The sequence below is a fragment of the Hevea brasiliensis genome, chromosome 7, assembly GCF_030052815.1.
Source record: "Hevea brasiliensis isolate MT/VB/25A 57/8 chromosome 7, ASM3005281v1, whole genome shotgun sequence".
NCBI lineage: Eukaryota > Viridiplantae > Streptophyta > Magnoliopsida > Malpighiales > Euphorbiaceae > Hevea > Hevea brasiliensis.
The window spans coordinates 88911791-88935932 of record NC_079499.1 but is presented as its reverse complement, the minus strand read 5'-3'; the positions used below and the strand labels follow the sequence as shown (position 1 = coordinate 88935932).

Below are 24142 nucleotides of genomic sequence, written 5' to 3'. Positions count from 1 at the left end.
TTTTTATATAAATAATTATATAAAATTATTGTAACAATCGAAAATTGAACTAAAATAAAAAAACTGAGAAACATACTAAGTTAGAATCGAAATAATTAAAAATTTAAACTGAAATAGTAGCAAAATTTTGATTTGATTCTAATACGAGCTAGATCAAAACAATGGACGTTTTAATAAACTGACATCTAGTTCGTGAATTTGTTAAAAGCTCGCTAGAAATAGATATCACAAGCTGCTGCCACTTGCCCATTCCGTAACTTACCCGGCATATTACTACTCCGAAGTTGTCCTTGAACGGAATATGGATAAAGAATTACCTTTCTTTTTATATAGAGTAATAATATTCAATTCAAGATCCAAATATCACACATCCGTGCCTAACTTTTAGACCCAATATATAATAGGTTCGTAGTTACATCTTGCGTGCTCAAAATTCTTCAAAGCTTTTATGAGTTGCTTATCCAACGAAGTTCCAATTTTAACAATTATATTCAGAACACGTGTTCCAGGCAAATGGAGAATTATATTCATGACACGTGTTTCACGCAAGTGAAGAAGAATTGCAACATCTCCTCATCAAAAATGTCAATCACTATTATCACGTACGACAAGACTTCTACGTCAGGTTTAAATCTTGAATCAAACTAAAACTCTGGGTCAACGATTTCAACTCATAAACCTATCTAGAGCCGAATAACTGAATGACTTGAAATCAAAGGTTTGATTAAGGATAGTAACGAATCGAGTTTTAACGGCATCAAATATGATATGATGAATTTAAATATTATATAATTAAATATAAAATAAATTAAAATTAAAAAAAAAATACTTGTGATAAATTTAAATTAAATTTAAATTTTATATATTAAATATTTATTATTTAAATTTATTTTTATAAATACTTAATTAAATATAAAATATATATTTTTTATAATAATATTTACAAATTTTTATATTTTTTATTTTATATAAATAAAATTTAAATATTTTATAAAATTATTAAAATTTTAAATTATAAATTATTAATTAAAATAATTAAAATATATAAAATTAAATCTTTATACAGATACAAATAGTTAAGAATAAATTTTAATTAAATTTAAAATTAATTTAAATTTTAATAATATTAAACAGATCCAAATTTAAATATGATAATTTTCACACATGTCATCTTTAAGTTTAAATAAACAGTTCTACATTAAAACCAATGTAATTAAAAACCTTTTTAATTTTATATCGAAACCCTTTAATTTTTTACATTAAAATCGAAGCAGAACCATATCAAAATACTCCAAGGATCATGGCCAGATCTATTCGTTACCACACTGTAGAGAGACGCTACGAAGAAGGATTGAATCAAGGCATTAACAACTAACTGGCGACCTAAACTGCTGCCTACTATCCGCCCAATGAACGGCTATTCCATCGTACAAATGTCACGTTAATCCCCCATACCTTTAATTAGAGGCTCTTTCGTTTTCTAATGTCAACTCAAGGATCAATCAAGTTCAATCTTCAGTTAAAAACAAAAACATGAAAAAAGAGAAAAAAAAAAAAAATTGGCAAATCATTAACCACCCACCTATTAGCACATTTGTAATTTTCCAAAAATTTTCAAAGACCTAATCTTGTCACAACGAAGTTATCATGAATCAATCCACTGATTAGACTCGACCTCAAGCTAGACCTACTAACTGGGATTCAGCTGTCCTGATACTAACCAGCAACACTTTTATAGGGGCAGAATGAGACAGCTGAAATTGATGCTGCAAACTTCAGCACAATACTGTTATATCTTAGTTCTATTCCACGTAATAAATTTGAGTTGAAAATTTTGCAAAAGCCCTCAAATTTTTGTTTTTTCCTCGGAAAGGCTTAAAAGAAACCTTCATTATGCCAACATAATTCACATCCTCTTTATGGTAACAGGACTTCACTTGTTGTACAGGTAAACAAAACTGAAGATAAAGAAGCCAGCCATCTGCAGTCAACAGGACAAAATGCTTAGTGCACACATACACGCTGACCCACCCACATCAACAAACAACAGTAGTATAGTTTTCATGAGAGAATGAAAGAGTACCGTGGCAAAAGAAGCTCCATAATAGGGAAAGGCAGTTGTTATAAATCTCTCATATTCATTGTGTCTGAAGGGCCGAACTGGAATCTGCCATTCACAATTTCCATTATCATCACTTAAAGAAAATCTGCCTCGTGAGGTGTACATGTTATGGAGTTGAATTATTTGTTGTGCACACATTAGCAGCTTATAAGAATAGATCAATAATTTTTCATTAAACAATTGCACGCATAAATTTGTTGGCCAATTCATGGATAGGAGGAAACATACTTTGTGATCAACTCCAAACCTTCACACAGATTTCCAATTTTGTCCAGTTCTTTTAATTTTGTCAATTTTAACCTTGAAAAATTAATTGCTATTTTGTCCTCTTGGTCAAAATTGAAATAATATATATATATATATATATTATTGCTTTCAGAATATAACAACTAAACCTTAATTCCAAACTAGTTAGAGTCTACTACATCGATAATTTTTTGTCATTTAACTTTGTTTGAGACCAATTCCGCATCATTATTGATTTTAGAATAATAATTAATTTAAAAGTTATTTTCTTTCCTCCGCCCACCCGTCTTTCTTGTTGAGCCCATTGCTATTCAATAAACCCTAAAATAAATGAGGAGATCTCATTCACCAGAACCATCTTCCTGTTGACCTCACCCCATCAAATGGCTGTCAAACTCTTTACCATATGCAATACAAGAAAAGAGGTCCAAATCTTTGGACAATCTTTTTAATCAAACTTTAGTTTCTTCTTCTAAGCTCATCTCTTTTCTCTTTTTGCTTCTTTCCACCACCCCTACATAGAGGTAAGCACCATTTCGTTTATAACCGTTAATCCATCAAAACAAATCGATTTTAACACTTCAATTTGATTTATTTTCTATAAACAGTTTGGTTTGGTTCATCAAAATAAAAATAAAAATAAAAAGAAAAAAAATTACAAAAAAAATTATCATGTGGTTTCACAATATTCACTTCAAGGTCTAAAATTCACTGTGACAAACCGCGGCATTTTGTCTAACTCCATTTTTTTGCTCCAGTGGCATTAAAATAACATTTTTAATCATTTTTAATTTTTTTAATAATAAAATTTTTTTAAAAAAAAAGAGAAAAATGCATAACTAAAACTAATAGAAGAGGAGACAACAAAGCGGGTAGAAGAAGCTATTCAGAGGAAAGTTGAAAAGCACTTAAATTGTGAGGAGATCAGGCAGGAAGGAAAAGACTTCCTGAAGAAGTTGCCATTCAACTTGAAAAAGAAAAAGAAACTGCTCTTATTGAGGCTAGAAGAAAAGAACAAGCTCGAAACGTGAAAGAAGAGTTGAAAAAAATGCTTGAAGAGAACCAGGGAGAGAAGGCACTGTATTAGAGGGAGAGAGAGGGAAAAAAACACTACAATGTAAAGAAAAGAGGACCTGAGAGTGGCTTGGCAAATGAAGGGATTGGCGTAAAGCCTATCAAGCTTCATGGCGGGCAAAGACGTCACCATGTCCATGAAATTCTTAACAATGATTCTCACCTAAGGCATCGGCAAAGTGCTTCTTTAGAAGCACACAAAAGCACCTAAACAATGTTCTGCACATGACAATGCTCTGTTTTAATGAGAAAAACAAGGTAGTCATGTGAGACACCTTGCTGATGATGATAGCATATTCTTTGCCTCTCTAGTTTTGTTGTGGAAAGAGTGGGGCAATGGATTGGATTTAGTTGTTTGTTTGGGCTGCTATCTGTTATTTTGCTTAGCACGGCCTATGCAAGTTCATTCCATGCTATTTGTCGTTTTACTCGATCTATTGGCTTGCATCTTTACTTTATCAGTAGGCACTAGATAAATCATATTCTACCATTTTGATTATATTCATTCTTTTGAAATGTGGTGTTAACCAGAAATGAAATTTTCTTGTATTTGCTTTGGGCCAAAAAAAAAAAAAGGCATCGTCTCTTTAATTTTTCTTTTACTTTCCTTCTGCTTCTTCTCTGCTAATTCATCACTTGCATCCTTCATTTCCTTCATTGTATCTTTCTTGCTTGAAATATCTTCATGGTAAAAATAAAGGGGTGATTTTTTTTTTTTTTTTTTAAAAAAACATTATTATTAAAAAAAGATTAAAATTATTATTTTAATGCCACGTTAGTGAAAATAGATTGTCAAATAAAATGCGGTGTCGTCTATGATGCATGAAAATGTCGACCAGAGACGTTTCCCCGTGGCAGAAATGTTTCTGACACGAAAATAGTGACACATGATGGAGGCACATTGGGGCCATTTCCTCAAATAAGGGAGGTTGGAAACCGTTTCTCTCCTTAGACACACGTCTTCTAAAAAAAAATAATAATAGGTTACAAAAACGCAGAGGTCCTTGAGCTAGACAGAGGGTCGCTGCTTGAAACAAAGAGGAAGAAGAAGAAGAACAAGAGTTCGAGGACTTACCTGGCAACACGACGCAGGATTGGATCTTTAAGCTTCCCATTCTTTCTTCATCTAGTTGACTTTTAGGCTAAAGCTAAAATGCATGAAACTACACGGTACTTTTTATAATTTCTCCTAAAAATAAAGGTTTATGGTTTGGTTTGGTTTGATGTATAATTTTTAAGGGCCCAACGAAACTCTAAACAGAATACACAATTCCTAGGGTTATTAAAGGCATCTAAGGCGCCAAGGCGAGGCACCACTCTAACGCCTCACCCGATATCCCCTGGCCAGTCTTCGATGAGGCAGCGCCCCACAGCAAAAATGCGAGAGGTGAGGCGATGCCTTGCTGAAGAAACGACTATTTTTTTTTTAATTGTATTTAAACTAAATGTAACCCTACCTGTGGCTCTTTCACGCAAAAAAAAAAAAGGGAAGACAGTCTCCAAACGAAGTCGACAGCAGCTTCTACTCTCTCTCTCGGGTATGTCTCTCTCTCTCCTCCTCCTCCTCTTCTTCTTCTTCTTCTTCTTCTTTCCTCGCCTTCTTCTCCTCTATTCTCTTCTTCTCTAAAACAGCAGGAACAATTTGTCTTGCACAACTTTTTTTTTTCTCTCTCCTCCATCTTCTCTCTTCTTGAATGGGTATTGTCAATTTGTTGCTATTTAGTGGTTTAATTTAAATGGGTATTGTTAATTTGTTTAATTTAGTTTTTATTCTTGTTAATTGGTTAATATATTTTTGTTTAATTTATATGGATATTGTTAATTAATTGTTATTTAGTTGTTAAATTTATATAGGTATTGGTAATTTATTGTTATTTAGTTGTTTAATTTATATGGGTAATGTTAATTTGTTTAATTTAGTTTTTATTCTTATTACTTAGTTAATATATTATTGTTTAATTTGCATGGGTATTGTTAATTTGTTGTTATTTAGTTGTTTAATTTATATGGGTAATATTAATTTGTTGTTTATTCTTGTTAATTGGTTAATTTATTATTGTTTAATTCATATGGGTATTGTTAATTAGTTGTTATTTAATTGTTTAATTTATTTAGGTATTGTTAATTTGTTGTTAATTATAGACAAAAGGCAAAAAAATGTTTTTTTTTCTTTTTAATATGCATTTTTTTTACTTAGCAAACTAATAAAAAGTATGAATTTTTATGCTACAAGTACACACATATATATATATATAATTTCGGCAATTTAAACTATGGCGCCTTACTTCAAAAAGGCCTCGTCTCACCTCTTGCCTCTCGCCTAAGGCCATAGGGTTCCCTGTCGCCTTTCGCCTTGATAACACTACACACACCCCTTTCTCCTATACTCAACTCAACTCAACTCAAACAAAGCCTTTAAAGTTGGCTATATAGATTTTTTTTCTCTACTTTAAACTATTTTGGGTTAAATCCTCAGAAATGTGTAATGCTTTTAGGTCATGTGGTACTACTTTCCTCCAAGTCATTTTAAGTTTATCCTTTTTTTCTTTCTATCCTCTAATCCAATGTGCTCTATTTATCTAATTGGAGCCTCCGTATGTCTACGCTTCACATGACCAAACCAACTCAATCTCCCTTCTCTCAACTTATCCTCAATTGGCATCACTCCTAACTTTTCTCTAATACTCTCGTTACGGACTTTATCTACTCTAGTATGGCCACTCATCCATCTTAACATTCTCATCTCTGCAACTCTCATCTTAGACACATACGACTCCTTCATTGCCCAACACTCACTACCATATAACATGGCCGGTCGTATAACTGTACGGTAAAATTTTCCTTTCAACTTATTGGGAATCTTGCGATCACATAAAACTCTCGTGGCACGTCTCCACTTCAATCATCCGGCTTTAATCCTATGACTAACATCCTACTCACATCCCCCATCTACTTAAAGGATTGAGCCGAGATATTTAAAGTGATTACTTTGGAGCAATACCACTCCATCCAAATTAATTCCTTCTCTATCACCAGTTCGGCCTTCACTGAACTTGCAATGCATGTATTCTGTCTTTGTTCTACTTAACTTAAACCCTTTGACTCTAGTATAATTATGAATGTGTATTTTCTTTTAAAATATATGCTTTACATGTTAATGTCCTAATGAATACTTAACAAATTTTTAGTATTATTTTTTAATATTTGTTGAATTACTATATTAGAATTAACATCGACTCTTTAATACTTAAAATTAAATTCAAACTGTATTAAAAATAAACAAACTGTAATATTTTGATTTGGTTTAATTTGATTTTTATATATAAATGGTTTGGTTTGGTTTGGTTTCAAAAAAGTATCAAATCATATTTTTCAGTTTGGTTTGAAAATACTCTGAACTGCACCAAACCGAGCCATGCGCTCCAAGTGTTATCAAAAGCGCTAGGCGCCCTTAAGACGAGAAGGTTCTCCATCACTCAAGGAGCTAGGCACTCGCCCGAGCGAAGTGAGGCACTAATTCATTCTAAAATAATAAATAATAAAATATACAATGTAAAAATCTCTAACATATTACGCAATCAATAAATTGTCAAATTTCATACTCATATTTCATAATATATTATATGTTTTAAGTTTCAAGATCAAAAGCATTCATCTATGTTTTCATGCTAGATCCTTTTTATTGTTTGTGTATGATGATGCTATAGATTTTTCAACCATTTGTTTTGATCCTAACAAATTTAAAAAAAAAAAAAATTCCATCATAAGAATTAAGAGCATTAGAATAGATTAGAATGGTAACTTGTAAATACTAGAATATAATAGATTATTGTAATAGAGAGGTTAAAAAATTTGGGATGGACAGTGTATTTTATGGAGTTAGGAATTTAAATCATAAATCAATGAAGGAGAAGAATGAAAAGATTCTTTTATTTCCACTGACTGAGTATATAAGAACAATGAAATCCAAAGAATTCCACGACACTTCTAATAAAGAGTAATAAAAACAAGAAAATGAATAATAAACATACTCAAGTGGAATAACAAAAATGTGACAAAGACAAAAATATAGAATACGCACAGAATTTCAAATAATATACTAGTTTAAGAAAAAAAGTGACAGCAAAAAAAAATTACAGAATTTGAGGGATAGAAGAAAAGAATGAAAAAAAAAATAATGGAAATGTTTAACCAAAAAAAAAAAAGAAAGAGGAGAAGATGGTCATATTCTCTCTCATTTTTTTTTTAAAATTTCTTGCATTTTCTCGCCTTTCCTTCCTAGGCAGCGCCTGATTGAAGTCGCCTCGCCTGGAGGCTTCCCAGGTGAGGTGCCTGGATTTGCCTCGCTCGGGCGCCTATTGACAACAATGTGCACACCCCCTAACCCTAGGCGGCAACACATAGCATTGCATGTGCCCACAATTAGAAAATCCAAACTCAAATCCTAGTACTACCTTCGGCTCTAAATTATATCTAAGATTTGTGGTCCCCAGTTGATGTGGAGTTAATTTTAAAGAGCGATTACCAACTCTAACATTAGAGAAACCAAGCATAAGGGAAGAAACTATTCAAGCAATATCCATAATTCAGTAGCATTGGGCTCACCAAGAGAGAGAGAGAGAGAGAAAAAAAGAGAGAGGGGAGCAAGAGCGGAGGATGGTGAAATTAAAAATAAATAATAACAAAAACCATTTAAAAATTCTAATAAGTAATGAATTTTAGTTTCTATTTCACTGACCTAGTGGACAAAATTTCAACTCACATTTCAACAAGAAGCTAAAATTGACAAAATTAGAAGGATAGGGCAAAATTGCAAATCCATGAAAAGGTTTTTTTTTTTTTTTTTTTTTTGTGGGTGGGGGTTGTGTGTGTGGGGGTGGGGGGGGGGGGGGGGGGGGGGGGGGGGTTGTTGGTCATCGGGCCTACAATATAGCCAACTTATAGGCAAAAACATAGCAACATCAACTGATCTAAAAATACTATGCAGCAAGTTGCTAAGGTGTGATGTTATCATGTTAAAGCAGAAAAAGTATTATTACTGTAAAAGAAGCTTACCTGTTTGGAAAGGGACAAGCTAGTGTATCCAAGCCTCTCATACTCAACCTTAAACTGGAAAACCCCGTACACATCAGGCACCTTGAATGTTGTATGATACAGACCCTGAGAAACAGATATACAAATGATTGAAGATGCAGGAATAAATAAATTTGCAAAGTAAATAACAAGAGGCCAAGGAAAAGAGTACCTTCTGGTCAGTTGATAGGGTTTTCAACACATAAGGGCTCATCATGTAGAACTGAACCTGAGCATCATTGGCCACATATGGTTCCCAGCTCTTTCCAGACCATTCATATATCTCAACATAAAATTCCTGCAACCAAATTAAGTTTTATGGGCAGAACTATTTACTCTCTTCTAATATAACTTTCTCACAATGTAAATTCAAACAGAAAAAAAAAAGAGTAGAAGTGTTACCAGGTCATCTTTGATCCTATACATTGCAGGTTCATCAGTTTCCCCAAGTTTGTGATGCCTAACGTTAACAGCCTGGAGACCAAGAACAAGACTTAACAGCTAATATTGTGCAACATAAGACAAGGAAACAAATAATCAAGTTAAAGTTAGGACTCTATGCCATAGGTAGCCATGATATCAATAATCTGAAGCCCCTTTGACAAATGATTTATTTATTTTGCCTTGGAATACTTGCATTCATACATTCATAAGATAAAAATAATAATCCAGGATAAATTTTAAGTATATTTCACCTTTAGATGACCTCTTTCATGGAAGATCCATTTGGTAAGTTCAGCCACAAACTGCTCATTACCAGATTTATCATATCTGTTATTAGAACATCAAAGAAAATATCACTATTTGATATTCAGAAGAACACAGTGGGAGGCAGAATGAAAACACATGCATTTGAATGATAACCCATGAACATGCTCAGATAATGATTCCATAATCAAAATCAACAGGATTAAAAAAAAAAAAAATCTATTATGATGGTTAAGCCCTTGTTCAGATGCATGTCACTGAAAGCTGTTCCTGATCCAACGCATTTATTTACAGTGTTTTGCATAATAATAATATATCAGGCAAATGAAATACATATATGCCTGGGGCACCGTCCTAAAACCCTTAAAGTAGAACCAAATAAAAACATCATATTTCTGTGAGATTCTACCAAAAGAGGGATAAAAAAAGGAAATCTTCTAATAAATGTCCAACTCGGGCATGTGCATGATGCTATTGGCACAATAAAGATATTGCAGTTGCACCATAGTTGTCAAAGGCGTGTCTACATTCCAATTTCACCAATAGCTACCTGAAACATCTTGGATTGTGATCTGGGTACTAGATACGCCACTTAGCTAAAAATATGGTATGCAGGAGATAGGCTTAGCGGATATGCCAATTCAGTACATGAATTACAGGCAATTTGTATAATCCCAAATCCAAAAACACCAAATCAAATAATAATTCCCTTCTTTTTATTTTTGTGATGTATACATTTTACAAGATTAAAAAGAATGTCTATAAAAAAAATCTATTATTTTCTTCAATATACTAAATTTTTTTATCAATTATATTTAAAAACACAATAATATTTCAAATATCATGGGTTTCTAACAGAATTTTAACAATATAATTTGTAGACTTATATTATTATTATTATTATTTAATTTTCAAATAATTTATTATTATTCATGAATTATTAAATAATATAATTTTAAATAATTAAATAAATAATCATTGAACCATTATTAAATGCTAAAGTTATTTTCCTCCTCCTCTTCCTTCTTCTCCTCATTCTCAATTATTATTGTGGTACTTGAATTATACATTTGATTTGTTGAAAATTTTCTTTTATTTTACTACTACTACTATTATATATTATTTAAATAATTTATTATTACTATTCATGAATTATTAAATAAATAATCACCGTACCTTTATTAAATACTAGAGTTATTCTTCTCCTCCCAACTTGTCCTCTTTTCCTGCAATTTTTGTTGAGCTATTGGATCACTTAATGCTCCCAACCTAGCTTGTGAGTGCTTTTAAGGGGTGCTTGGTGTGCACCAAAGGGGTATAAGGGATTTTTCTTAATTTTAATATTTTATTTGTTGGTTTTACTTGTGACATTGAATTTTTTTACTTTATGTCATAGTGATTTGGTTTTTAACCACTGGATTGTTCTATTTAAGTTGATAAAACAAGTACAACTGCACAGAATCAATCTTTACAAGGTGAATGTCACAACGTGATTTGGTGTTCTGATCTCAAGATGAAGTTACCTCTCCCCCTCCTAGTGAAATTAAGTGTCATGAGTAGCGGCCAACAGAAGAGCTTCTAGGTTTAGGGCCATCCTGTTAGAAATTGTAAATGAACGGACCTATATAAAGGTGATGGATGAAGAAAAAGAAGCATTGATTTGAGTGTGTGTATTGCACCGTGCAGCTTGGTGATGGTTGCAATTTTTTTTTCTCTTGCATGCACATTGATTTTGCAAAACTAATATGGCTTGAGGTTATATTCTGTGTTTGTAATTTCCTTCCACTCTAGTCTACCGTGCAAAACTAATATGGCTAGATTATTTATGTTGGTCAAGTCTTGTAGCTATCTTCTTCGCAGTATTCATGTGGTATTGTTAACAATAAATGTAGTTAGAGCTTATGCCCTACAAATAGGACTAGATAGTGAGAGCAAACAAAGATTTTGGGAAAAGATATGAATGATCTAATACAAAGCATACTGAATGAAGAAAATGTTCTCATCGGTGAAGATTTGAATAGACATGTAGGAAGTGATAGGCAAAGTTATGAGAATATTCATGGAGGTTTTGGTCTTGGTAGCCGAAATGAGGAAGAGAAAAGCATCCTGGATTTTGCCATAGCGTATGACCTAATGCTAGCAAATACCTACTTTATAGAAAGGGAGTCGCATTTAGTGACTTTCAAAAATGTACAACATAAAAGCCAAATTGACCAAGGTTTGTAAGGTTATTCTGGGAGAGGCTTTAACAAGTCAACATCAGTTAGTGGTCTTAGATGTCAAATTTAAGAATAATTCGAGTAAGGCTAGAAAAAATATTGTAGCTCGAACAAAGTGGTAGCAGTTCAAACGAGTAAAGCAAGTGAACTTCAAAAATGAGCTTCTCGAGTCCGAAACATAGAAGCTGGATGTGGAGGCCAATGTTATGTGAATACAGATAGCATCAAAGATTAGAGAAGTAGCTAGAAAAGTACTTGGAGAGTCTAGAGGACATGGACCAACCTCAAAAGAGAGATGGTGGTGAAACAAGGAAGTACAAAAGGTAGTGAAGAGAAAGAGGAAATAGTATAAGAAATTACCCAAATGTGATAATAATGAGACTTATGAACAATACAATATAGTAAAGAAAGAGGCAAAAAAGGTGGTTAATCAAGCAAGAGTGCAGGCCTTTGATAAGCTATATGAGAAACTTATAACTAAAGAAAGGGAGAAAGATATTTATATATTAGCGAGGAGGAGATAAAAGAAATGTCAAGATCTCAATCAAGTTAGGTGTATTAAGGATAAAGAAAGAAAAGTGTTAATGAAAGATGAGGACATTAAAGAAAGATCTAGAAATTATTTTGATGATATCTTTAATAACAGTCAAAGTGGTAATAGCGTGAATATAAACTACAGAGCAATAGTAAAGAATATGAATTACACTAGAAGGATTAGATCTTCATAAGTAAAGGAAGCACTTAAGAGAATGAAAGTGGATAAAGCCTATCGACCCAATGGAATAACAATTGAAGCATAGAAGTATTTGGGAGATGTGGGAGTGGCATGGTTAACTAAATTGTTTAATAAAATTCTAAACTCAAAGAAAATGCCTGATGAATGGAGAAAGAGTAGTTAGTACCTATTTTTAAAAATAAGAGAAACATACAGAGTTGCTCAAATTATAGGAGAATTAAACTCATGAGCCATATTATGAAAATGTAGGAGAGAGTTGTGGAAGATCGACTACGTCATGACACTTCTATCTCTCCCAATCAATTTAGCTTCATGCCCGGTCGTTCAACTATGGAAGCGATCTTTCTCATTAGAAGCTTGATGATGAAATATAGAAATGTAAAGAAATATCTACATATGATTTTTATCGATTTGGAGAAGGCTCATGATAGTGTTCGAAGAGATGTCTTATGGAGAGTATTAGAACAAAATAGAGTATCTATTAGGTACATACAAGTGTTGAAAGATATGTATAAAGAAGCAACTACTATTGTGTGCACAGTGGGAGGGAACACAAGAGATTTTCCTATTTCAATTGGATTACACCAAGGTTCAGCTGTTAGCCCTTACCTTTTTACATTAGTTCTAGATGAATTGACGAAACATATACAAGAAAGTATCCCTTGATGCATGATGTTTGCGGATGATATAGTTCTGATAGATAAGACAAGAGAAGGAGTCAATAAAAAGTTAAAACTTTAGAGAAGTACTCTAGAGTCAAAGGGCTTTAAGTTAAGTAGAACGAAGACAAAATACATGCATTGCAAGTGGTATTGCCCCAAAGTAATCACTTTAAATATCTTAGCTCAATCCTTCAAGTAGATGGGGGATGTGAGAAAGATGTTAGTCATAGGATTAAAACCAGATGGTTGAAGTAGAGACGTGCCACGGGAGTTTTATGCAATTGCAAGATTCCCAATAAGTTGAAAGGAAAATTTTACCGTACAGCCATATGATCGGCCATGTTATATAGTAGTGAGTGTTATGCAATGAAAGAGCCATATGTGTCTAAGATGAGAGTTGCGGAGATAAGAATGTTAAGGTAGATGAGTGACCATACTAGACTAGATAAAGTCCGTAATGAGAATATTAGAAAAAAGGCAGGAGTGGTGCCAATTGAGGATAAGTTGAGAAAAGAGAGATTAAGGTGGTTTGGTCATGTGAGGCATAGACATACAGAGGCTCCAGTTAGACAAGTAGAGCACATTAGGTTAGAAGATAGAAAGAAAAAGAAGCAGTAGACCTAAATTGACTTGAAGGAGAGTAGTACAACGTGACCTAGAAGCATTACACATTTCTGAGAATTTAACCCAAAATTGTTTAGAGTGGAGAAAGAGAATCCATATAGCCGACCCCAATAAATTTTTTGGATAAAAGCTTAGTTGAGTTGAGTTGAGTATTCATGTGGTATTGTTATTATTTTTTTAATTTTTTTGCAGTCAATTAATACTAAGACAAAATGAAAACATTATACAAGCATTTTACACCCTTTTTAATCCTCATATCCTTGAACACCACACTTGTGACTTGCACCTGGTGCCCAGGCCTCAAGTGTGTTGCATGCCTTGTGACTTTGACAACTATCTATTAGACTAACAAGTAATAAATTGACTTTAACAAAAAATGCAGTACGTTAGCTTTTATGTACTCTTTGAAATGAATTAACAGTTAGGTTGTGATCCTCAATCTATTGTATTATTTCTGCAAACAGACACAGGCAGACATATTTATACAGCAGACAAATTTAACTGACAAATAGAATTATCCTATAGGATTAAAATCAGAATCAGAATAGTTTATGACGGTTCTAAGAAAACCTAAAAGCCCTCAATAGATACATAAAAAAAGAATTAAATACACAAGAGCATGACTTACTTTATTGCACTCTCAGCATTCTGCACACCTGATCTGAAACACCTGAATCATGTACACAGGAGACTCCATCAATGAATAAATACTCGCCACAAATACAATAGTGCCAGAAACAATCACAAAATTACGTACCGGTTACTAAACATATCTAAGGAGCCAGTAATCATAATTCGAGCATTGTTTCTAGCCTGCATCACATAAAAACTGTAAACAGAGAGAACATACCTGTAAAATTTCTTTTCATCAAAGCTAAAGCCAGGTATAAAGTTTATAATTGCCACTGGGGCACCCCACTATCATATAGCCAAATAATTGATGCAGTGTCCCTATAAAGAGAGAAGCATTATCTATCAACCCACTAGAACAGCTGATGGAGATGACTACATCCAGCAGACACATTCACTGGAACCACATATTAATCTTACTTCATTATTTTTCTTGCTTAATTGGCAGGCATAAACATCTTCATTCTAAAGCAACAAAGATATGCACAATGACACAACGAAAGAATGGCCAGTAGAACCTGACATGAGAATATAACTATAAAAAAAGGAATCAGAAAATGAAAACAGCTCTCTCAAAAGACTCACCATGTCAACTCAGGAGAATGTGTTTGTGCATGTCTCTCTGTGCGTCTGTGTGTGTGTGCATGGTGGTGATGGGGGGAGAGAGTTAGTTGATAATGAGATTCAACTTACCTGCATTACTGAAACTAATGAGATAGTAGATCCAGTAAGAGACGGAGGACTTGACAACTTGGAACTAGGATTGGCTGAATATGCTGAAGGGGAAGCTGAAAGGACTTTCAAGGCCTATACAAATATAAAACAGAAAAGCCAGCAAGAGCCTTAATCTACACAGTTTTAACTTTAGCCAAATTAACAAAGAAATAAACCAAATCATATTTGACCTTACCAGGCCATTGGCTCCATTTATAGAATGTGCAATACCTTTAAAAAGTACAGGGGCCTGTATGATGCATAACAGTAAATATTCAGAAGTTAAACATTGAATTCTAGACGTAAGCTAATTTGTACAAGAAATATGAAAAATGAACAGAACAATCAAACTAACCTCAATTTTAGTTTTTCCCAGTATAACATCAGATTGAATGAAATCATCTGCAGCAATCAACGTGTGATCGCCTTCGATCTCTGAGACTGCAAAGGTTTTGTGATCGATAACCAAAGCCGATGGATCCTGCAATATTGCGTAAACTCTATCAAAAAATAAAGTTGAAAATGGGAAAATAATACCTACGGATAACGCATGCCCGAATATATATATATATATATATATATATATATATATTATTCATGAATTTTACACTTACTTCATCAAAATCAACTCCACATTCTGTGGCAATGCTCTTAATCAAATCAGATGCAGAAGCATCAGCGGCAACAATCAAGTCATGGCCCGAGTCAACGAAGTCAAGCACAGCCGCTAAATCCAATGCAACTCCAAATCCTGAACAAAACAATTGCAGACCCAAAAAACTAACCAATCCACGAAAATGAAACCAGAAACAGATCGAAATCCAAGAACAACCAGAAACAGATCGAAATCCAAGAACTTACTCTCAACAGAAGGAGAGAAGAGAACCAAGCCATCATACAAGTACTGGCCATATCTCTGAAGCGCGAGCTTGGGATCGTCGGCAAGCTTGAAATCGAGGTCGAACCCACGAGACTTGAGTGAGCTGAAGAAAATGGAGTGGGAGGATTTCAGAGAGAAATCATCGAGCAAGACTAGAATCCGGCGATCGGTTGGGGATTCTTGTGAGAAGGAGGAGCAGAGAAAGGGGAGGAGTGAGATTATTAGGAGTATTGAGATCGAGAATTTCTCCATTGCCGCGGCTTTCCCTCTCGAGTCCAAAAGGGTTTTGGTACAAGCACTGACCAGTTGCATTCCACCAGTTGAAAGAGTTTCGGAAAATCCTTAATTACACATGTACTTTTTTTAAAATTAAAGAGAACTTTTTTTTTCTAATTATTCCCTAATAAGCACAATAATTTTTTACACAATTTTCTAAAATCAATCTTTAACACCCTTTCATATAAAAGTTAATTTAGTTAAATTAAAGAATATTTTATTCTAATTTAAATAATTTAATTACTTAAATAATCATCAAATAAATATTTAAATGATAAATAAAAGTGGACAAATATAATACAACTGGATTAATAAATCTAATAAGGCATTGTAGTAGTTGCAAAAAGAACTTATCCCTATGAATTACATAGAAACAAAGAGTCTCTAAGGGCTTTGGAGGCTAAAGAGTGGGCTGCCATACTAGAACATCTTCTCACAAATGAAAAACAAGTAGTCTGAAAGCTAGAGGACAAGACAAAAATTCCATTGACAATTTCCTAAATTTTATTATAAGGGAGTTGGCACCCTTAGAGAGACTTAATGATCTTAGTGAAGCCATTAGATTTGGCAATTAGGATGGCCCCCCAACAAGCTAAAGCTTCAAGAATAAGAAGGTTAGAAATAAACGAAATTTCCTACAAGACATCCCAAATGCCACCCCAAATGATCCCTAGCGTGAGCTAGAATAGCTCCCGTTCCATAGAGAAGAGTTAAAAACAGCATCAAAGTTTAGTTTTACCAAGCCAAAAGGAGAAGCTAACCAAGGAACATCAAGGGGGAGGAGCATTTGGCAAACTAATGATAAAAGAGTTGTTAACCATGGAGAACTATTCAAAATGAGAGATAACCAAACCAATAACTTCTTAAGGAGACACAAGTTGATATTGAAAATCATTTGTGATGATGTTCTTCTCTTCTGCGAGTATGGAATGATGGATCTCGGGGCTTGGATCTGCAAGACAACACTAAGAAACATCCGATAGTTTAGTTGACTACCACTCCAATACTTAATTCAGTATTGAGAACCAGACAATTATAAGAATGAAAATGTGATTAAGAGATTAACATGCATACATGATGGCCTTTATATAGGCTATAATATAGATCCTTGCTAGGATTAGGAGTTAGTACTAGGACAAGACTTGTAGTCCATTTTATTTAGGAGTCCTACGAATGTTAGGATTGCAAACACGATGAGGTTCATGGGATTCTTATCTCTTATCAGTCATTCCAAGTAACAAGGGATATGACGGGTGAGCATCTTTACTTGGCTAATCAAGGTGAGTGCTCGATCTTTTATTCACCAGTTGCTCGGTATTCACCTGTAAGTAATATTTTTGGAAACGATTGTGTCAATTTGGTTTCTGCTTTTCCACAAATGCCAAAGGAGGAAAACCAGCAGAATAGGGAAATTAGAGTCTCCCAGATGGCTATTTAATTGGGAAACCAACTTTGCCCAATTGTCCATCATTGACTCTCCTCTAAACATAGCAGATCAAAGATTAAAATCCAAAAATCTCGAGATCAAGGGCAAGTGAAGAAAATGTGTTGATGCATTTCTATCTTCTTATAAAATATTCACTCCTTCGGAAGATAAGGCAAATGGCTATGCAGCAAATCATTGGTTGGTAATCTCTATTTAAGCAAGCTCCATAGGAAAATGGCCAATTTAGGAGGAAGCTAAAGTTTCCATATTCCTCTCCAAAGGAATGTAAGTTAGATTGTGTTGATGGTCCTGGATCCGCAAGGGAAATACTTTGTCTATCCTTTAGTAGCAACTTCACCACTTGATACCCTAATTTGACTTCATATACCCCTCATTTGGAGTAATGTCGAACCAATGAATTTAACTTACGAGTTAGACTTATAGGGATGGACAAAATGTTACGAACATCTTCCTCACAAATGTTTACTCTGAAAGCTTGAACATTCCATGAGTTCCTATGGTCATCAATAAATTGTGAGACAATATTAACACTTTCCAAGTGATTATCAATAACTCGAGGAGGATGAGGAAAGGACTTAGGTATCCAAGGATCCCTTTTGCACAAGATTGAATGCCCATCATTGACCTGCCACCTGATGCCTTTTCTCCAGTACTTTTCTTCCCTATAAAATACTTCTCCAACCCCATGATGGATGACTTCCAAGATTTGCTTCCATAAAAGAAGAATTAGGAAAATATCTAGCCTCGAGGACTTGGCCCAATAATGAATTAGGTTCAGAGAGAATTCTCTATCCTTGTTTAGCCAAGAGATTCATATTAAAGGCTTCCAAATCTCTAAAACCCATCCCGCTTTGACTCTTAGGATCACACATATTATGTTAGGAGATCAAATGCAACTTCTTCTCTTCCTACTGTTGACCCCACTAGAAGTAAGACATAAGGCTAATGAGATTATTATAAAGCTTAGCTAGTAACTTGAAACAGGATGTGGCATAATTGGAATGTTTGTGATGACTGCTTTAAAAACTTCCTTGCCCCCTTTGGATATAAGTTGTTCTTTCTAGTCAGCTGTCTTATTCTGAATTCTATCTTTAATATGTGTAAAGACTCAACTCTTCAATCTAGGAATATGTTTTATGCTGTATTGTTTATAATGGATTGATGGTTGTAAAGATGTCAAGAAATATGACACTCGTAAAGACAACGAGTAATAGGTTTTAAAGACTTGCAAGATTTTAACGTATCATTAGTAGCAAAAAAAACGATGGGAGCTTATCTCTATGTTTAATTCTCTACTGGCTTAGCCTCTCAAGGATATTTTTCCCACTCTTTTTAGAAGGTCATTTGGTCAGAAATGCTTCTTTAGCCTAGCAAAGTATTATGTGGGGCAAAGCAATGTTAGATAAGGGAGTTTGTTGGCAACCTAACAATGGTAAGTCTATCTTGTGCAAGCATGATCGGTGGATCCTAAATCATTTCCTAATCTTCCATGGGTTATGGATGATAGCAATCCTTCTATTGTCTGGGTATTACAACTTATCAATGAGAACTCTAACTCCCAGAACTTATAAATCTTTACAAGCAACTTTCGAGAGGAAGAAATTGATAATATTTTTTTTTATTAATCCCTATAAGTATGTTTAAGGGAAAGGATAAATTAGTTTAGCATCATAATCAGCAGGGAACTTAAATAGTAAAAGTCAGGTTATCAAATTGCTCGACAATTGAGTCTAAGTATTAGAAGGGATAGTGGTATGGGATGGCGTTTAGTAACACTTTAGCAAAGGAATTCTTTTTGGAAGGGCATTTGGAGTACTAACTTGCCAAAACCATTATCCATATTTCTTTGGAAATTGATAAAAGAAATACTTCATGTGGGTGAGCTACTTAACAGAAGGCTCCCTAAATGGAGAAGGAATACCTCTTTTACAAGAAAGTAAAGACTCTTAAGCACTTATTTTTCATGTGCCCCAAGGTGAATAAGGTTTGGCTTAACTCCCCATTTAGAATTTGATATACTTATTTTATATATATATTTTAGGGTTAGTTTGTATTCATTTTTCCTTTTATTTTAGAGTTTTATAGCATTTTAGTCTTTAATTTAGTTAAATTGTTCATTTTAGTATTTTATAGTTAATTTTTGAAATTTTTAAATTTTTAATAGGTTTTTAGGCGATTTGAAGATAAAAATGTGCAAATGGAAATGATTTGATATGATTTGAAAGCCTAAAGTGTTGAAGAAGTTGAGGAAATTCTACTTAAAGAGAGAGAGAAATTTTTCTGAGTTCCTACACGGTAGTATTACATGTCCAGTTCAACAAGCAAAAATTTATAAGAGAAACAACAATTTTTAGATGAAATAACATGAGGCATGTTACTTTGTTAGGCGCAATAAAGTGAAAATTTAAGGGAGACAATAATTTTCAGACGAAGTCACGTGCCTCATGTTGATTATTGCGTTGCTTCAGCATAATTCTTGTCTTCACCAACATGAGGCATATTGAAATCCAACACTAGATCATGTTGCTTAGCTGAATTTTACTCCTAACTAGGACCTTTTTACACCTCACCACTTATTATACTTTTTTGTCTTTTCTTCCAATTAGATATTTTAGGGTAATTTTCTAACACATATAAATATCATCTTATTCTCTTCCTTTCTATAAGAAGAAGAAGAGAGAGTAAAACAAATTAAAGAAAGAGAAGAAGGAGCTGTCATTTTTGGGAGCAGGACTACCTCTGCAAAATGTCATTTTCAGCTTCATTTTTAGAGATTTGGATTCTCTCCATCTAGTTTATTTATTTCTAGTCCTATTTTCATGTTTATTTCCTTTATTTCATATTTCTTGCTTGTAAAAACAATCATGAGCGAGTAGATACTTAAGATTTCAAAGTTGAGTGTAATAATTTAAGTTTTATTTGTGGATTTGGATTGGGTTTTATCCATATTTTAATTTATATGAGCTTTGATTCATATTTTGTGCATTTTCTTGTCTTGCCTTTTTTGGTACTCAATGGGTATTGCCTTAATCTTTAATTAAAGGATCGAGAGGTGAAAATCATTTATGGATAATCAAGATATTGATGTTAATTACCTAGCATTAGAAATAAACTAGAAGGGTTATTGGTTGATTAAAGTTTCTAATGGGTTTTGGGTAAATCAAATATCGTACAAGAGTGGGGTTTGGTTTGTCTTAAAACACTCTTTAATTTGCTTGAAAAGATATTAAAGGATTTTAGAATTAACTACCTTTAAATCTTATATTTTTCTTTAAAATTGGATTTACCCAACCAAATCCCAGTAAATTTGCTTCATGAACCCTAACTCTGAAATCATTTTTACCATTAGTTAATTCTAGTTCTTGCATACCCATTATTAATATAGTGGTTTCACTTTTAGTATAAAGATTTATTTATTGTACCCATCGCTTATTTCCTTCAATTTATGTTTTATTGTTGCATTTAATTCTTTTGTTTTTCATATACATCATTATTAGCTCAAATAATCATTAAAATTATTATTTGGTACTCAAACTCAAATCCCTGTGGGACAATAACTTTTCTTTAGTACTTGAATGATCCGCATCAAAGATTAGAGAAGTAGCTAGAAAAGTACTTGAAGAGTGTAGAGGACATAGACCACCCTCAAAAGAGATATGGTGGTGGAATGAGGAAATACAAAAGGCAGTGAAGAGAAAGAGGGAATGGTATAAGAAATTGCCTAAGTGTGATAATAATGAGGCGTATGAACAGTACAAGATAGCAAAAAAATAAGCAAAAAAGGCAGTTAGTCAAGTAAGAGTGTAAGCTGTTGAAAAGTTATGTGAAAAACTTGAAACTAAAGAAGGGGAGAAAGATTTTTACAGATTAGCAAGGAGGAGAGAAAAGAAATGTCAAGATCTCAATTAGGTTAGGTGCATTAAGGATAAAGAAGAAAAAGTGTTGGTGAAAGATGAGGACATTAAAGAAAGATGGAGAAATTATTTTAATGATCTCTTTAATAATAGTCAAAGTGGTAATAGCATGAATATAGACTACAGAGCAATAGAAAAGAATGTGAATTATATTAAAAGAATTATATTTTCAAAAGTAAAGAAAACACTTAAGAGAATGAAAGTGGGTAAAGCCTGTGGACCTGATGGAATACCAATTGAAGTGTGGAAGTGTTTGAGAGATATGGGAGTGACATGGTTAAGTAAATTGTTTAATAAGATTCTAAACTCAAAGAAAATGTCTGTTAAATGGAGGATGAGTATTTTAGTACCTATTTTTAAAAATAAGGGATACATACAAAGTTGCTCAAACTATAGGGGAATTAAACTCATGAGCCATACTATGAAGTTGTGAGAGAGAGTTGTCGAACATCGACTACATCATGACACTTCTATCTCTCCCAATCAATTTGGCTTCATGCCCTATCGTTCAACCATGAAAGCAATTTTTCTCATTAGAAGCTTGATAGAAAAATATAGAGATTTGAAGAAAGATCTATATATGGTTTTTATCGATTTGGAGAAAGGTTATGATAGTGTTCCAAGAGATATCTTATGGAGAATGTTAGAACAAAAGAGGGTATCAATTAGGTGCATACAAGTGTTGAAAGATATGTATGAAGGAGCAACTACTATTGTGCGCATAGTGAGAGGGGACACAAGTGATTTTCCTATCTCAGTTGGATTACACCTACGTTCAGTTGTAAGCCCTTAACTTTTTTATGAAATATATACAATAGATATCCCTTGGTACATGATATTTGTGGATGATATAGTTCTAATAGATGAGTCGTGAGAAGGAGTCAATAGAAAGCTAGAACTTTATAGAAGTACTCTAGAGTCAAAGAGCTTTAAGTTAAGTAGAACGAAGACAGAATACATGTATTACAAGTTCAGTGAATGCCAAACTGGTGATAGAGAAGGAGTTAGTTTGGATGGAGTAGTATTGCCCCAAAGTAATAACTTTAAATATCTCGGCTTAATCCTTCAAATAGATGGGGGATGTGAGGAGGATGTTAGTCATAGGATTAAAGCCGGATGGTTAAAGTAGAGACGTGCCACAAGAGTTTTATGTGATTGCAAGATTCCCAATAAGTTGAAAGAAAAATTTTACCGTACAATCATATGACAGGCCATGTTATATGGTAGTGAGTGTTGGGCAATGAATAAGTCGTATGTGTCTAAGATAAGAGTTGCGAAGACGATAATGTTAAGGTGGATGAGTAGCCATATTAAACTAGATAAAGTCTATAATGAGAGTATTAGAGAAAAGATACGAGTGGTGCAAATTGAGGATAAGTTAAGATAAGACAGATTAAGGTGGTTTGGTCATGTGAATTGTAGGCATACGGAGACTCCAGTTAGACAAGTAGAGCGCATTGGGTTAGAGGATAGAAAGAAAAAAATGAGTAGACCTAAACTGACTTTGAGGAGAGTAGTACAACATGACCTAGAAGCATTATACATTTTTAATGATTTAACCCAAAATCGTTTAGAGTAAAGAAAGAGAATCCATATAGCCGACACCAATAAATTTTTTGGGATAAATACTTAGTTGAGTTGAGTTGAATGATCCGCACGCTTAAGGAAAATACACATCAGAATTAGATCCCTGTTACTATCTAGTAATTACATGGTAGACTACTAGACAAAATTATCACGTTTGAATCTTTAGCATCAACAAGGGAAGTGCTTAATTCTATTGTTGGTCCATCTGCTCTAGTTTATTTCATAATGTTTATGAAATATATTTTTCTTATATTATAAATTTATGTAAAACGATAACCATTTAAAAGAATTATTTTATAAAAAAAATCAAATTAATAAAATAATTTACACTTTATAAAAATTTAACGATATAATATTTAAAAAATATATATAATGAAATATTATTTTTAATTAATAATAATGTTATATATTTTCATTATTATTAAAATTAAATAATTCAATTCATTATTAATAATTTAATAATTTTTTATTATATTAATAATAAAAAAATTATATTTATATATTTTTTAAATAACATTATTTTCTCATTAATCTAATATATTTTCTATAATATGGATACATAAATTATGAGTTAAAATATAAAAATTTCATGAAATTTAAATTATTTTTTGAATAAAGTAATTTTATCACATTTTAATCAAAGTAATAATAGAAATTACTATTAATATATGTATAAAAATAATTAAATAGGTATTTTAATTAATTTCACCATAAATTAATTAAAAATTTATTATTATAATAAATAAAACTTTTTTCTAATTAAATTAAATAAAAGAGAAATTTTAATTAAAAATTAATTTAATACTAATAATTTATCTTTATTATGCAAATTAAATTAAAAAATAAAAAATATAAATTATTTATGAATAGTATGCATGAGTATTATGCTAGTATATATATAGAGCAAAGAAATATTCTTAAAAAAATGACACGTGGCACTTTATTTAAAAAGTTTATCACGTGTCACCTTCCATAAATATTTTCCTTTATACTTATTATTATCTAATTTTTTTTATTTCTCTTTTAATTATATAATTATTTACAATAATTTAAATTACTATTTTCTTTAAATTTTAATTTTTAAAAATTAAGACATTTTATAATTAAATGTAATATTTAAAAATTATTTATATTATTTTATGAATACTAATTATTATTTAATTTTTTATTTATCTTTTAATTATCATTGTTATTTACAATAGTACCTTAACATTTATGATTTAAAATTAT

The 24142-nt window shown here is 32.6% G+C and overlaps 1 protein-coding gene across 1 annotated transcript; it reads right to left on the bottom strand.

The window, feature by feature from the left end:
• Nucleotides 1–1559: 1559 nt before the first annotated feature.
• On the bottom strand, nucleotides 1560–16059 carry LOC110640097 (dolichyl-diphosphooligosaccharide--protein glycosyltransferase 48 kDa subunit). The gene is made up of 13 exons (XM_021791277.2): nucleotides 15670–16059; nucleotides 15423–15559; nucleotides 15164–15289; nucleotides 15005–15058; nucleotides 14788–14901; nucleotides 14222–14277; nucleotides 14093–14134; nucleotides 9211–9286; nucleotides 8918–8989; nucleotides 8688–8813; nucleotides 8498–8602; nucleotides 2084–2167; nucleotides 1560–1981 (listed from the first exon to the last, which is right to left on the bottom strand). Exons 1-13 carry the CDS (start codon nucleotides 15998–16000, stop codon nucleotides 1934–1936), a joined length of 1371 nt encoding a protein of 456 aa, XP_021646969.2. The 5' UTR covers nucleotides 16001–16059; the 3' UTR covers nucleotides 1560–1933.
• Nucleotides 16060–24142: the final 8083 nt, after the last annotated feature.